General features: G+C 47.0%; 1 protein-coding gene across 1 annotated transcript in view; it reads right to left on the bottom strand.

Annotated features, from left to right (window-relative positions):
- LOC139273909 (NADPH oxidase 3-like) overlaps positions 1 to 16,379 on the bottom strand; it is a 110,027-nt gene that overhangs the window by 76,742 nt on the left and 16,906 nt on the right. Inside the window, exon 5 of the mRNA XM_070890981.1 lies at positions 8,247 to 8,392. Coding sequence (XP_070747082.1) covers positions 8,247 to 8,392 — 146 coding nt within the window. The remainder of the gene's footprint in view (positions 1 to 8,246; positions 8,393 to 16,379) is intronic.

Below are 16,379 nucleotides of genomic sequence, written 5' to 3' on the forward strand. Positions count from 1 at the left end.
TGATGAGGGAGAGAGTGGAAATCAAGCTGGTCAGGCTGCAACGTGCGGCATCATCTCCCCCGTGGAATTTAGCGAGTGGGCCAGCCCAATTGTTCCAGTACTCAAAAGTGATGGCGCGGTCAGGATTTGCGGCGATTATAAAGTAACTGTTCATCGTTTCTCGCCACAGGACCAAAACCCGCTACCTAAGGCAGGCAACCTATTTGCGACACTAGCAGGAGGCAAGACTTTCACCAAGCTCGATCTGACTTCGGTCTACATGATGCAGGAGCTGGAAGGGTCTTCGAAGGGCCTCACCTGCATCAACACGCATAAGGGACTGTTCATCTACAACAGATGCCCGTTTGGAATTCGGTCGGCTGCAGCGATCTTCCAGAGAAACATGGCGAGCCTACTCAAGTCGGTACCATGCACGGTGGTTTTTCAGGACGATATTTTGGTCACGGGTTGGGACACCGTCGAGCACCTACAAAACCTGGAGGAGATCCTCCAGCAACTGGATCGCGTAGGGCTGTGGCTGAAGAGGTCGAAATGCGTCTTCATGGCAACAGAAGTGTAGTTTTTAGGGAGAAAGATCGCGGAGGACGGCATTCGGCCCACAGACGCCAAGACAGAGACTATCAGGAACGCGCCCAGGCCACAGAATGTCACGGAGCTGCAGTCGTTCCTGGGACTGCTCAACTATTTTGGTAACTTCCTACCGGGGTTAAGCACCCTCTTAGAGCCCCTACATGTGTTATTGCATAAAGGTGAGAACTGGGTATGCGGAAAAAACAAAGAAATTGATTTTGAGAAAGCTAGAAATATTTTATGCCCCAACAAGCTGCTTGTATTGTATAACCCGTGTAAAAGACTTGTGCTTGCATGTGATGCGTCGTCTTACGGAGTTGGGTGTGTGTTACAACAAGCTAACGTTGCGGGGAAGTTGCAACCTGTCGCCTATGATTCCAAGAGCTTGTCTAAGGCTGAGAGGGCCTATGGCATGATTGAGAAAGAAGCGTTAGCGTGTGTGTTCGGGGTAAACAAAATGCATCAGTACCTGTTTGGCCTCAAATTTGAGCTGGAAACTGATCACAAGCCCCTCATATCCCTGTTCGCTGAAAACAAGGAGATAAATACTAATGCCTCAGCCCGCATACAAAAGTGGGCACTCGCGCTATCAGCGTATAACTATACCATCCGCCACAGGCCAGACACCGAGAACTGTGCGGATGCCCTCAGTAGGTTACCATTGCCCACCCCGGGGGTGGAAATGGCGCAGCCTGCAAACTTGTTGATGGTGGCGCAGCCCACAGACTTATTGATGGTCATGGAAGCGTTTGAAAATGATAAATCACCTGTCACGGCCTGCCAGATTAGGACTTGGACCAGCCAACATCCTCTGCTGTCCCTAGTAAAAAACTGTGTACTGCATGGGAGCTGGGCCAGCATCCCCGTTGAAATGCAAGAGCTAATCAAGCCGTTCCAGTGGCGAAAGGACGAGCTGTCCATTCAGGCAGACTGCATAATGCTACCCAAAAAGGGCAGGGATACGTTCATCTCGGATCTCCACAGCACACACCCGGGTATAGTAATGATGAAAGCGATAGCCAGATCCCAAGTGTAGTGGCCTGGTATCGACTCTGACTTAGAGTCCTGTGTACGACAATGCCGTGTGTGTGCTCAGTTGAGCAACATGCCCAGAGAGGCATCACTAAGTTTGTGGTCCTGGCCCTCCAGACCATGGTCGAGGATCCATGTTGACTATGCGGGCCCGTTTCTCGGTAAAATGTTCCTGATGGTGGTGGATGCTTTTTCAAAATGGATTGAATGTGAAATAATGTCTGGAAGCACCGCCACCGCCACCATTGAAAGCCTGAGGGCCATGTTTGCCACCCACGGCCTGCCTGACATACTGGTCAGTGACAACGGGCCATGTTTCACCAATGCCGAATTTAAAGAATTCATGACCCACAATGGGATCAAAATGTCACCTCGGCCCCGTTTAATCCAGCCTCCAATGGGCAGGCAGGGCGGGCAGTACAAACAATCAAACAGAGCCTTAAACAAGTCACAGAAGGCTCACTCCAAACCCTCCTGTCCCGAGTACTGCTTAGCTACCGTACGAGACCCCACTCGCTCACACGGGCGCCCCTGGCTGAGCCACTCATGAAAAGGACACTTAAAACCAGACTCTTGCTGGTTCACCCCAACCTGCATGATCAGGTAGAGAGCAGGCAGCAGCAACAAAATGTAAACGATGGTCGTGCCACTGTGCCATGGGAAATTGATCTGAATGACCCTATGTGCTAAACTATGGACATGGTCCCAAGTGGATCCCAGGCACGGTGATAGCTAAAGAAGGGAGTAGGGTGTTTGTAGTCAAACTCGACAATGGACAAATTTGCAGAAAGCACCTGGACCAAACGAGGCTGCGGTTCACAGACTGCCCTGAACAACCCACAGCAGACACCACCTTTTTCGAGCCCACAACACACACCCAAAGGATCAACGACACCACGCCGGACCAGGAAATCGAACCCATCACGCCCAACAGCCCAGCAAGGCCAGGCTCACCCAGCAGCCCTGCAGGACCAACAACACGCCAGCTCAGCGAGGGCACAGCCAACACACCAGAACAGACATTTGTACCGAGGTGGTCCACCAGGGAAAGAAAGGCTCCCGACCGCCTCACCTTGTAAATAGTTTTCACTTTGACTTTGCGGCGGCTGTGATGTTGTGAATCTGTAAAGCATGCACTCCCATGTTCCGCCACCAGGGAGTGCATCCCCTGAAGTCCCAAGGGATCCCAGCACTGTATATAAGCTGGCCACTAAGGCCTGTTACTCACTCTGGAGTGTCTTAATAAAGACTGAGGTCACTGTTATTTTAACCTCCTTGTGTGCAGTCTCATCTGTGTTAGGAACACAATAATGTTCACTGACAGCGCATCAGCTACCTGCGATATTACCTTCCACTGTTCCCGGATAGAATTCCCATTTCTCGTGAGAGTATTGTTACTTCTCCCCGCAGTCGCGATACCTCATCACCCACTCCACTGATGGTGTCCAGGAGTGATCACGTAAGGTCAATGCTCTCCCCACTCATTGCCATCATCTGAACCACATCTGTTATATCCTGCACCTCAGGCGAGCGCTGTCGAGCTCTCCTTCCCCTCCTCACCCTGGGTCTGCCTCGCTGCATCCCACTGGGACACGCAGCCTCAGACGGTGGGGCCCTGGGTGTGCCTCGCTGCGTCCCACTGGAATTCCCAGCCTCAGACGGTGGGAAACCATGGAATGTCCCAACAGTACTCATACAACTCACGGAAGGGGCTGGCACCTCAATGGGTGGCACCTGCACTTCCTCCAGAGTGAGTACAACAGAGGGGGATTCATCCATCCCCTCCCCCTCAGCCCCATACTCTTGGTCTGGAAGGTGGGATTGGAAGATGTTCTCCTCTTCAGGCTCGTCCTCATCTGAATCTTCTACTGCATCGGCTTCAGCCTTGTCTGGGTTGGCCTCAAGTTCTGCAAAATATAACAGAACAGACAAATGGTTAGCAACAGAGGAGGGGGCAGGGTGGCATGAGTAGGCTCATACAGCACAGGCAGCAGGCTGATTTGAAGGACCAAGATGAATGTTAGCACATTGCATCAACTGAAACGTCGCTGACGGAGACATCCCCATGAACCGAAACATGTCTAGCCCGTGCAGTACTTAACATTTATCAAAGCCAGACTGTGGAATTTTCAGGACTTACCCTCTCCCTCGAGTGTGGGCCCAGCTTGTGCAGTGGTGGTTGCTTTTCTCCAGGCAGGACCCATCGAAGCAGTGACCCTCTCTTCCAAGGGTGTCAGTGGGTGGAGATTTGCCGGGCCTCCTCCTGTTCGCGTTCTTTCTCGTTTGTTGTGTACCATCTTCCTCTGCAAAGAGGAAAATATAACTTTTTGGAGAGGGTGTCTTTCTGCTGGGTGGGACATATACAGCTGGTCACATTTACAATTGCAATTCCATTGAATAAATGAACATTTTACTTACACTAACTACTTGACCAAGATCCTGCCACTTGTTTTTGCACTGGCCTTCAGACCTCGGGGTGGTCACCATTGTGCAAGTTTGTTGCAGCGTTTCTTTTCTTTTGGTGAAACTTTTGTGTGACCTCTGCTGGTGTCCATCTTGTGGAATCTGGCCTCAATCACAGTAATTAGTGCCTCCACTTCATCCTGTAAGAAATTCTTGGTCCTTGCACCGCGTTGCATCTTGTATTGCAGCTCTGATTTTTCCAATGAAAATTAAAATTCTCACACACAACTGGCTCTTTAAAAATGGCCGAATGCAGACCGGGAGCTGTACTGGGCATGCACGCCCATAGGAATCACATCAAAAACGTCCTGTTTTTTCCACACATGCGCAGAAGCGGGGGCTGTGCTTTTTCGGCGCAGACATTAGGCTGCACTCTCCGAGGCTATAGGACAGGCTGTCGATTTCAAAAAATAGAACGGGGAAAATTGTTACTTTTTTTGAGTAGTTGGAGCGAAGAAAAACGGGCGTAACTCTGGCAATATGCCAAAAACGGCATTGGGGAAACTTCATAAATGTTATAGTATACTTCGGATTAATTCAAAAAAGAAACAAGTAGCAAATAAGATATTGCCGTACATTTTAATTAAAGAGCAAGTTTCATCATTACTGCTCCTTCAATTGTGTAATATGTTAAATTTTGTAACAATTTGATTTCGATTTCCATTAACATATGAAATTCTTGTAGAGAGAAAGTGATTCCCACTGTCCTCACCACTCACACTAATAGAAACTTTGCTACTAAGTGAAGTCTGACACTAGGAAGGAATATTGAAAAATTAAGTATAGATAGTAGCTGCTAAAAGCAAGAGTCCTTTTTTTTTTATTTTGCTGGAGCAAAACAATTGATGATTTAAAAATACATTATTGCAATAGTTCAAAAGGCATTTGGTGTCCTAAACTGAAGAAGATAACAATTCCATTGATTAACTCATTGGGCTCGATTTTCCACTTTTGTACTTATCGCCCAAAAATGGGCGTTATTTCCGGCGTAGGCGGTAAAAAAGGGTTTTCAGATCGCCGGCTTCTCGCCCACTCTTAAAATACCTAGTCTCCATTTTTTTAAATGGGCATTACCGCGAGCGATATGAAATGGGCGGCAGCATTAAATCTCGCTGACCATCTGCCATAAAGTGTCGCCGTCCTTAGCAAAGGCATGGCAACGCTCGATTCCTGCGATTCAGGAGGCCGAGGGTCATCATGACATGCGCCGAAGAGGAGACAGAGAGAAAAGGAGCGGAGAGGGATTGAAGGCGTGTGTGGCTGTACTGTGTGCTTCTTTGGCTGTTGTGGGAGGAATGACGGACTAGCAGCAAAAAGCCGACTAAGCACCAAGAACATAGTTGGCACCGAGTTTTTGTCCAACAAATAAGATATAACATGGAAGGGATGGAGGAGCTGGTAGCCAGGAACACTGGTGGCAGAGGGCTCCCAGTGGTCCCAGAGCGCGGTACTGCACCCCAAGGTGCCGCACACCCATTGCCAACGACACATGAGAGCCAGGAGCAACATCTTGCTTCTGGCTCGGAGCATGTTCCCAGCTCAGGACTGTCCTCTCCTGTATCCATCCAAGCAGCGTTTCGGCCGTCAACCCCCCTCCTCCCAATGAAGCATCGCCTGAGGAGCTCTTCAGCCAGGTGGCATAGAGTCAAGAGGAGAAGGGGAAGGGGTAGAGGTGGGGAGGAGAAGCGGGAGTGGGGGGCGGGATGGGGAAGGGTTGGTTTTTACAAAAATACTGATGATTTCAGACAAATGTTCGGTTTAAATGTTTTTTATTTAACAAAACCTTGTTGCGCATTGGCTCAGATAGCTGCACTGTTACACGCTGGTGATTCCCTAACATCAAAGGGTATAATGACACTTAACTTCAATCAACTTAAACTTTAACTGTCACCAAGGTGATGCACACCATTGATGTATAACCTGCACACCCAGCAGTGTGTCAGCCTTGTAAATAACACCAACGTTCTTTCAGGCAAAGCGATCATTGATGAGCTCCTGACGTAAGGCTCTTGCAGCTACCATGCCACCACGGGCCCTTTCATGCGGTCTACAGGGGGGCAGGGGCATGGCTTCAGCTTCAGCCTGATTGTCTGGGCCAATGTCAGCGTCCGCCTCCTCATCCTCCTCTTCCTCTCTCTGGTGAGGTGGACTGTCAGACTCATCAGGCAATTCTTGTCCCCTCCTGATAGGCAAGTTGTGCAGCATGGAGCACACCACCATGACTTGAGCTACCTGCTCAGGGTGTTATTAGAGGTCGCCTCCTGAGTGATCCAGGCATCTAAAGCGCTGCTTAAGCACTCCAATGGTCTTCTCCATGATATTGCGAGTGGCTCTGTGGCTCTCATTGTATCGCCTCTCGGCTTCGGTGTGTGTGTCACACAGGGGGTTCATCAGCCAGATGGCGAGGCCATATCCTTTGTCACAAGCATTGAGCTTGTGGCTGATTGCTAAACAAGTCAGATACAGTGCTCTCACGCAGGATGTGTGCATCATGGATGGTGCCCGGAAATTGAGCATTCACTGCCAGTATAATTTGCTGGTGGTCGACAATGAGTTGGACATTCAGGGAGTGGAATCCCTTGCAGTTTCTGAAAACCTCTGCATCCTGAAAAGGTGCCCGCATCGTGATGTGCATACAGTCTATTGCTCCCTGCAGCTTGGGGAAGTTTGAAATTCTGGAGAATCCTAGAGCCCTCTCACTCTGTGTCTCCCAGGTCATAGGAAAGCTAATCAAGTCCCTCCTGCGTGCATACAGAGCTTCAGTGACCTGTCTAATGCAGCAATGTGTGGCATGCTGAGAAAGTCCGCAAGTGTCGCCAGCTGTGGCCTGAAAAGAACTCGAGGCATAGAACGACAGTGCCGCAGTGACTTTGACCTCGACAGACAATGCAGTACTGATGGTGCTGGCAGGATACAGATCTCCCCTTATCAGCTGGCATATCTCAGTGATAACCTCTTTGTGGAAGCGCAGTCTCCGAAGGCAGGTGGTGTCGGGCAAGTCGAGGTAAGACTGCTTTTCCTTATACTTGCGGGGGGTATAACGTCTGGTTCTCCTCATCAGTCTGGCACGTCTTACATTGGGCACATAATGCTGTGGAGCGTACCTTCGGCGATCTCGAGTCTGCTGCATGTAATTGGTCATCAAGAGAGGGTGAGAAAGGACAGGCCCCATTGCAGTAGCTCTCTGTTTTCCACCGATTGGTCACAAACAAGGAATGTCCCGACGAAGACACCTATTTAATTCCAATCATAGTATGGTCAAGATGTTTGTACAGATGTTCACATCAACTCCAATGACCTCCAGAGTACATCTGAACTCCCCCGAGGTTGAAGCACAGCAGCCTTTTAAAGAATGCGACATGTGATGTAGAACATGGCGTCCATAACGCTGTGATTAGTTCTGGTTAGTTCCACTTTTTCTGGGCGTTTTTTTGGGTGAGCGATATTGTGGGCGATATGTGTGCGAGGTGGTGAAAGTGACTGGGCGATCTCATGGCCGCTAGTTTCGGTAAATATGCTCTTTACGACAAAAAAAAATGGGTGGGCGGTATTATTGAATCTCGGCGTTAAATCAGTGCGGAAATTAACGCTGGGTGATATTATGAGCGTTGATTTCGCCCATTCTAATGATTCTACCCAAAAAAAGTGGGCGGGCGGTATTCTTTTTTCCTGGCGTTAAGCACATGGGGAAAGTAATGCTCGGCGATAAGTTTCCGAAAAATGCCCGTCAGTTTCCATTTTGTGGCTAAATGGGCGATATATGGGCGTTATACATAATTTCAGCAGTAAAATGGGTGTTAAGTGGGCATTAAGCATGCAAAATAAGTGGAGGTTCTAGCCCATTATCTTTATTCCTCAGTTTAATCAGTGTAGAATCCAGTATTCGTTAAGGAAACCAAGCACGTGAAATGCATATACTCACTAACACTAATAATACAAAACAGAAAATCTTAACCTTAATATTTATTTAAAAAATTTGAAAGATTAGATTTAACAATCTTGTGCATTTATATGTTGCACAGTAAACTTCAACTGGACTGTCTACAGATTTTGAATAATACACAATACGCAGAACTGTAATGGCAAATGTAATTAATCTGCCAGTAACTTTGGTTAGTTTTAAAGTTGTAGCCATTTGTAATTCCTCTCCTCTATTATAGTTGGATTCAGGATCAACGTACCGTGTCATATGTTCTGATGGGGTTGAGGTAGCTTTCACTGGTGTTCTTCCCAATGCTGGAAAGTCTCTTCAGTAATTCTTTGGCAGCAGGTGAATAGCTTTCGTGGTATCGCTCAATATTGAACAGATGTGCAATTACATGAATAACTAAATGTTAAAAAACAAATATTTTATTTTCTACAGTTTTTTAAATAAAATGAACATTTCCAATGGGCCACTGGTTTGAAAACGGAGTAACAGAATATGCCACTCCAGACGTCACTCTTTAAAGTGTCATACTTAGTTACAGATACAAAATAATCTTAAAAATAAAAAACCCAGATACTTAAAGCTGGATTTCTCGGACCTGGAACCTGCAATTTACTAACATTTTCCAATCTGCAAATCTCCTTCAAAGCAAGTACTACGAGACTCTGATGGCCTGAGACTGTGATTACTTAATAACAATTAGACTTTGTAATCTTAAAGGGACACTGCTCCATCTTAGTATCAGAATAATACATCTTGCATTACATGTTTTAACACTCCTTATCTTATACAATAGCGTGCACTCCAATTTAGCCTAACACTCAAAAGATGCATTAATATATTGGGCAAAATTTTCCGGGGGATAAGTGGACATGATCGGTGGCAGGGTGGGAAAATGTGTTTTTTGAACAGTGGGTCGGGACCCCCCTGTCAACCCGCTGCCACAAGCCTTTCCCAAATATCAGGTCTGCCAGCACTGAGCAGACCCGACACGCAGAGGTGGGGGAGGCAATTGAAATCATTAGTGGCTTGTTTACAACCATGTAACAATGCTTTTTTTCCCAGCTTTTTGATTTTGACACGATGCCAACCGGTTTCCCGCTGTGGCCAAACCTTGTCAGTGAAGCTGAGGTGGGAGGTGACTTGCCATTCTTTCAGCTGATAAGTTGACAGCTTCAAACGTCAAGTCAAAGCTCCCAGCTGAATCAGATATCTTCTCTTAGCCACTATATACTTTAAACTGCATTTCCATTGCAGATCCAGAATTCTGCGTCTTTACACAAGTCTCCATTCAATCTGATCTCGTTACCTCTTCCACCATTGACAGATCGTTTCTGTCATCTCTATTTCACCTGCCATTTATTCCATCAGCATCAGTGCCCTTTATACTCTCTCACCTTGGTCCTCAGAATTCCACCACGATCAGCCCCAACACCAGCATCACCATCCTCCTCCGCAATTACTTGATGCTGCTCAGGAGACAGGGCATCAGCACCTGACCACATTGCTGCCTGGGTGACCAGAGATGGCCTCAGCATGGCCAGATTTACTTCACTTGACTCTGTACACGCTTGCTGCCACATGATGCGCCAAGTTGGCACCATCCCACACAAACACCATGAAGCATCCCTTCTTTCACACTCATCACCATTGTGGGGGGTGGGGAGGGGAACCGTTTTGTCTCACCATTCACTGCAACTCACTAAGCCACTTCCGAAGGTGCACACAAATCTGTCCAAGAACGCTTGAAAGTGTTGAAAGTAAAGATTTCAATGTTTCACATCACATTAACAGAAACTTTACATGAAACATTTGCTAAAACACCTAAGTACCCTTGTGTGTTGTTAGTTGGTATGATTGCACTAGGATGAGGGTGAGTGTGACGGGTGACGAGTGAAATGGGGATGTGATAATGTAGATAGAGAGGGATGGGTGGAGGTGCAAGGTAAGTTGTTGTGAGTAAGTAGAGTAGGGAAGGCAGAGTGATATGGATTTGATGAGAGGCACAGCAGGTTGAAGTTGAGTGTGGCTTTGCAGTAACGCTTCGTGATCTACTGAGATCACTGAAAGGTTTGTGCCATTGCAGCCTGGTGCTCCTGACGACATCCCTGCTTGTGCCCTCCTGTGCAATGTGGAACCAGGCTGCGTTAATCTCCTGAGGAGATCTCTTCCGCCCATTAGGAAGGGAAGAGAACATCCTTGCCTGCTGTGACTCTCTTTATAAGCATCTGGAGGGAGTCATGAGAGAGCCTGAGTATAGCCGTGCACCTCTGTGCAGTGCTTGTCAGTGTTTGCAGCACCTCAATGCTGTAGAACACTGACAGCACAATTGTCAAAATACCTTTGCGCATGGTCCCTTTAAGGAAACCAGCTGATGGCACATCATCAAATTATTTCATCAGACCTGCTTCCTTCAATTGGCCAGCAAATCCATTGGGACAAATCATTTTGAACAGTGGGCTCGAGCCGGCAGCGAGGCCAGGACCCGCCACTGATGTCACCCTCCACGGACCCGCCGAGGTTGGTAAAATCCAGCCCAATATCTTTCTGTTATGTTTTTTTTTGTCTACCCATTGGATCCATGCTGGTACATTGGATAAAAGTCGGAAAAATTCACCTAATTTAGTGTTGTTGCTATACTATTCTACAGTAAGTTTACCATACCTTTTCATAATGTTTACTCTCTAATTTTGAAACATTTTCACGATAATCATGCGAGCCCCAATATTATTCTTGATCAATGATCAAATCTCCAAAGTAGGAGAGGGTATAGCTGGGTTAAGATTAAAACTGCAAGAACAATTATCAGTTAAAGTGACAGCAATGGAGAGCCTAGTTTACACTAAACCAGCAAAACTTCTCTGATGGCTCAATAAGTAAACCGACCACCCAGTGTGGACTGAGCCAGATAGACCGTGAAGATCCCTGGTTTAATATCTGGTCGGTATTGAACTAGCTGATTTCAGATTGGATGGCTTTAGGGACTGCAATTGGCCTTATTGCATCTCAGCAAGGGAAGGGATAGATTACTGAGTTACTCACTCTTGTTACCCGTGTGACTCCTACTGAAATCCTATGAAAGTAAACTAGCACAAAATATAAAAACCGTAAAAGTTTCTACAGGTACATAAAAAGGAAAGAGTGGCTAAAGTAAACATTGATCCCCTAGAGGATGAGACTGGGGAATTAATAATGGGGAACAGGGAAATGGCAGAGACTTTGAACAAATATTTTGTATCGGTCTTCACGGTTGAAGACACTAAAAACATCCTAATAGTGGATAATCAAGGGGCTATAGGGAGGGTGGAACTTAATACAATCACTATTACTCAGTAAAATAATGGGACTAAAGGCGGACAAGTCCCCTGGACCTGATGGCTTGCATCCTAAGGTCCTTAAAGAAGTGGCTGCAGAGATAGTGGATGCATTGGTTGTAATCTACCAAAATTCACTGGATCCTGGGGAGGTCCCAGCAGATTGGAAAACCGCAAATGTTACGCCCATTTAAAAAAGGAGGCAGACAGAAAGCAGGAAACTATAGGTCGCTTCGCCTAACATCTGTCATTGGGAAAATGCTGGAACCCACTATTAAGGAAGCAGTAGCAGGACATTTGGATAAGCATAATTCAATCAAGTAGAGTCAGCAAAATTTTATGAAAGGGAAATCATGTTTGACAAATTTGCTGGAGTTCTGCTGGAGTCTAAAGATAGACTCAACCTATCTTTATAAGTCAACCCCCTCATCTCTGGTTGATTCTGGAGATAAGGGGGTTGACTTATAACGATAGGTTGAGTCTATACTCATTGGAGTTCAGAAGAATGAGAGGTGATCTTATCGAAACATATAAGATAATGAGAGGGCTCGAAAAGATGGTTGCAGAGAGTATATTTCCACTCATAGGGGAAACTAAAACTAGGGGGCATAGTCGCAGAATAAGGGGCCGTCCATTTAAAACTGAGATGAGGAGGTATTTCTTCTCTCAGTGGGTTGTAAATCTATGGAATTCTCTGTCACAGAGAGCTGTGGAGACTGGGTCATTGAATATATTTTAGACGGAGATAGACAGATTTTTGAGCGATAAGGGAATAAAGGGTTATGGGAACTGGGCAGGGAAGTGGAGCTGAGTCCATGATCAGATCAGCCATGATCTTATTAGATGGCGGAGCAAGCTCGGGGGGTAATTTGGCCTATTCCTGCTTCTATTTCTTCTGTTTTTGTGGAACACTTGCATGATTAGAGATCAGGTGATGACAGCAGTGGCTTGGCTGTGATGCCTACCATGAAAATATTCTGCCAATCCTCACTGTCTAGCTTCACACACAAACAACAGCCACTTATGTGAGGTAAACATAGAAACATAGAAAATAGATGCAGGAGTAGGCCATTCGGCCTTTCAAGTCTGCACCACCATTCAATAAGATCATGGCTGATCATTCACCTCAGTACCCCTTTCTTGCTTTGTCTCCATACTCCTTGATCCCTTTAGCGGTAAGGGCCATATCTAACTCTCCCTTGAATATATCCAATGATCTGGCATCAACAACTCTCTGCGGTAGAGAATTCCACAGGTTAACAACTCTCTGTGAAGAAGTTTCTCCTCATCTCAGTCCTAAATGGCTTACTCCTTATCCTTAGACTGTGTCCCCTGGTTCTGGACTTCCCCAACATCGGGAACATTCTTCCTGTATCTAACCTGTCCAGTCCCGTCAGAATTTTATATGTTTCTATGAGATCCCCTCTCATCTTTCTAAACTCCAGTGAATACAGGCCCAGTCGATCCAGTCTCTCCTCATATATCAGTCCTGCCATCCCGGGAATCAGTCTGGTGAACCTTCGCTGCACTCCCTCAATAGCAAGAACGTCCTCCCCCAGATTAGGAGACCAAAACTCAACACAATATTCCAGGTGTATAACTGCAGTAAGACCTCCCTGCTCCTATACTCAAATCTCCTAGCTATGAAGGCCAACATACCATTTGCCTTCTTCACCGCCTGCTGTACCTGTATGCCAACTTTCAATGACTGATGTACCATGACACCCAGGTCTCGTTGCACCTTCCCTTTTCCTAATCTGCTGCCATTCAGATAATATTCTGCCTTCGTGTTTTTGCCACCAAAGTGGATAACCTTACATTTATCCACATTATATTGCATCTGCCATGCATTTGCCCACTCACCTAACCTGTCCAAGTCACCCTGCAGCCTCTTAGCATCGTCCTCACAGCTCACACCGCCACCCAGCTTAGTGTCATCTGCAAACTTGGGGATATTACACTCAATTCCTTCATCTAAATCGTTGATGTATATTGTAAATAGCTGGGGTCCCAGCACTGAGCCCTGCGGAACCCCACTAGTCTCTACCTATCAGAATATGTCTGCCGCAAACAGAACCCTAACATGAGTCAGCACTTTCAGAATTGGGGAGAAATTGGTGGAAACAAACTGTCCCTGCAGCATTTCTAAATCTTACCCCATGGATGAATAAAGATAAAGACTGCATTATTTGCCTATGTCAGCCACACCATGGGCCCAAATTTCCACACGACAAAAAATGGGCGCCCCTCCGAGCTGGGCGCCCGTTTTTCGAGCCTAAAACGACGCCTAAAAAAAAAATCGCGATTCTGGAGCGTTCTGCAGCTCCTTGTCTGCCTGGCGCGGCGCCCAGGGGGGCGGAGCCTACACTCGCGCCGATTTTGTAAGTGGGAGGGGGCGGGTACTATTTAAATTAGTTTTTTCCTGCCGGCAACGCTGCGCGTGCGCGTTGTAGCGTTCGCGCACGCACAGTGTGAAAAAAACATTGGCACTCGGCCATTTTTGTAGTTCTTTGTAGCTGTTTAATTTTTGAACATTTTTTAATAAAAGCACATTGCCATCAGCACATCAGCACTTGCAGCCTTCTCACTGTCTCCTTCCCCCCCTCCCCCGCGGGAACGAATGGCTGTTCCCTTCCCCCCCCCTTCCGCGGGAACGAACGCCTGCAGAATTCTCCCTGCCTGAAGCACTTTCACACAGGTAGGAAGATGGTTTATTTAATCTTTTCTTTGCTTATAAATGTTTATTCAGGTTGGATTTATTTGTATAATATTTGTAGACGTATAAATAAGGATTTATTGTAGAATTTAATGAGTTCCCTTCCACCCCCCTCCCCCCCACCTCGTTCTGGACGCCTAATTTGTAACCTGCGCCTGATTTTTTAATGTGTAGAACAGGTTTTTTCAGTTCTACAAAAATCTTCACTGGCTCCATTCTAACTTAGTTTGGAGTACGTTTTCACTGTGGAAACTTTCAAATCAGGTGTCAGTGGCCGGACACGCCCCCTTTTGAAGAAAAAATTCTAGAAAAGTAGAACTGTTCTACCTGACTAGAACTGCAGAAAAAAAAATGTGGAGAATTGCGATTTCTAAGATAGTCCGTTCTCCACCAGTTGCTCCTAAAAATCAGGCGCAAATCATGTGGACACTTGGGCCCTTAATTTCTGCCCTCTGTAGATTGAATCCTATACTGCATTCTGACGAGGCAAACAGCAAACCATCCGGTCCTCTGCAGTGTGAGGACCAGGAGAGAGGCCCGGGAGATTTTAACTCCCAGTGTATGACTGGTCAGTGTGTGAGAGCTGTATTTCAGATGGTAGGAGGCTGCCACCAGGGACCTGAAGAACTGACCCCCCCAGCATTCAGGTACGTGGTTGGGTGGCTGGGTGTCAGGAGGACATCGCGGTCGGGAGAAGGAAGCCTGGGACAGGGGAGATCCAAGGTTCCCTGGTGGGGCCCAGAGGAGCTTTCATGGAGCTCACCAGGAAAGCAACAAAAAAAACCTACCTTTTTGGGTTTGTTCTAGCCCTAGCACATTTCGACAGCAAGTTGATCTGAAGCCACAGCGGCCTCCCTGCGTAGGCCTCAGTTTAAAATTACAGGTGACATCATCGGAGCCTGATCATTGTATTTAAAGAACGACCTCACTGTCCTTCTCGCCGGCCCAAAAGGGCAGATGGAAATGCCAACCAAAGGGCAGATGGAAGGTAAGGGGATAGGAGGGGGGGTACGTTGCTGTGGTTATTTTAACTGCCACCCACCTGGATTCTGCCCAATAGATTCTGTTTACATGTGCATCAAATTTCTTTCAGTCAGATGTTTTCTTGTCTCATTTAGTCAGGATTATATAACATTCATTCAGGATTGTTATGCTTTCACCAATTTAGTGCAGCATGTCAAATATAATCCTGAAATAAATTAAGCATCTGATGTGTTTAAGAGCCAATGGACAAAACATTCAACAAAAAGGACTTATTAAATCAATGCCATGCAAATTAGGCAGAATTTGAGCAGCACGAGTCCGGGGTGTGTGGAGAGGCCTATAAAGGCCCAACGTCGGAGGAGGAGCGGCAGTTCAAGCAGCGCGAGTCCGGGGTGCGTGGAGAGGCCTATAAAGGCCCAACATCGGAGGAGGAGCGGCAGTTCAAGCAGTGAGAGTCCGGGGTGCGTGGTGAAGCCTATAAAGGCCCAACTTGTACAGCTCCAGCCGCGAGAAAAAGCAAAAAAGAAGTAGAAAGAAATCAAAAGGTGATGTCACAGCCAAAGGAGTAAGTGATTGGCTGGTGATTGGTGAGTAGCTTTACTTTTTCTTTTTTATATCAGTAAGTAACCCGTTAACATTGTTGTCTTTTTCTTTTTTATATCAGTAAGTAACCTGTGAACATTGTTGTCGCCAATTTAAGTGTATCTAAGGGTTAAGTCATGGCAGGAGAGCTCGGTCACGTGATATGCTCCTCCTGTACCATGTGGGAACTCAGGGACACTTCCGGTGTCCCTGACGACTACATGTGCGGGAAGTGTATCCGCCTCCAGCTCCTGACGGACCGCGTTGCGGAATTGGAGCTGAGGGTGGATTCACTCTGGAGCATCCACGATGCTGAGAATGACGTGAGTAGCACGTGTAGCAAGTTGGTCTTACCGCAGGTGAAGGGTCCACAGCCAGCTAGGGAATGGAAGACCAGCAGGAAGAGCAGTGCAAGGAAGGTAGTGCAGGGGTCCCCTGCGGTCATCCTCCTGCAAAACAGATACACTGCTTTGAGTACTGTTGAGGGGGATGACTCATCAGGGGAGGGCAGCAGCAGCCAAGTTCATGGCACCGTGGCTGGCTCTGTTGCACAGGAGGGCAGGAAAAAGAGTGGGAGAGCGATAGCGATAGTTAAAAGGGGATTCAATTGTAAGGGGAATAGATAGGTGTTTCTGCGGCTGCAACCAAGACTCCAGGCTGGTATGTTGCCTCCCTGGTGCAAGGATCAAGGATGTCTCGGAGTGGGTGCAGGACATTCTGAAAAGGGAGGGAGAACAGCCAATTGTCGTGGTGCACATTGGTACCAACGACATAGATAAAAAAAGGGATG

Source organism: Pristiophorus japonicus, chromosome 9 (assembly GCF_044704955.1).
Source record: "Pristiophorus japonicus isolate sPriJap1 chromosome 9, sPriJap1.hap1, whole genome shotgun sequence".
NCBI lineage: Eukaryota > Metazoa > Chordata > Chondrichthyes > Pristiophoridae > Pristiophorus > Pristiophorus japonicus.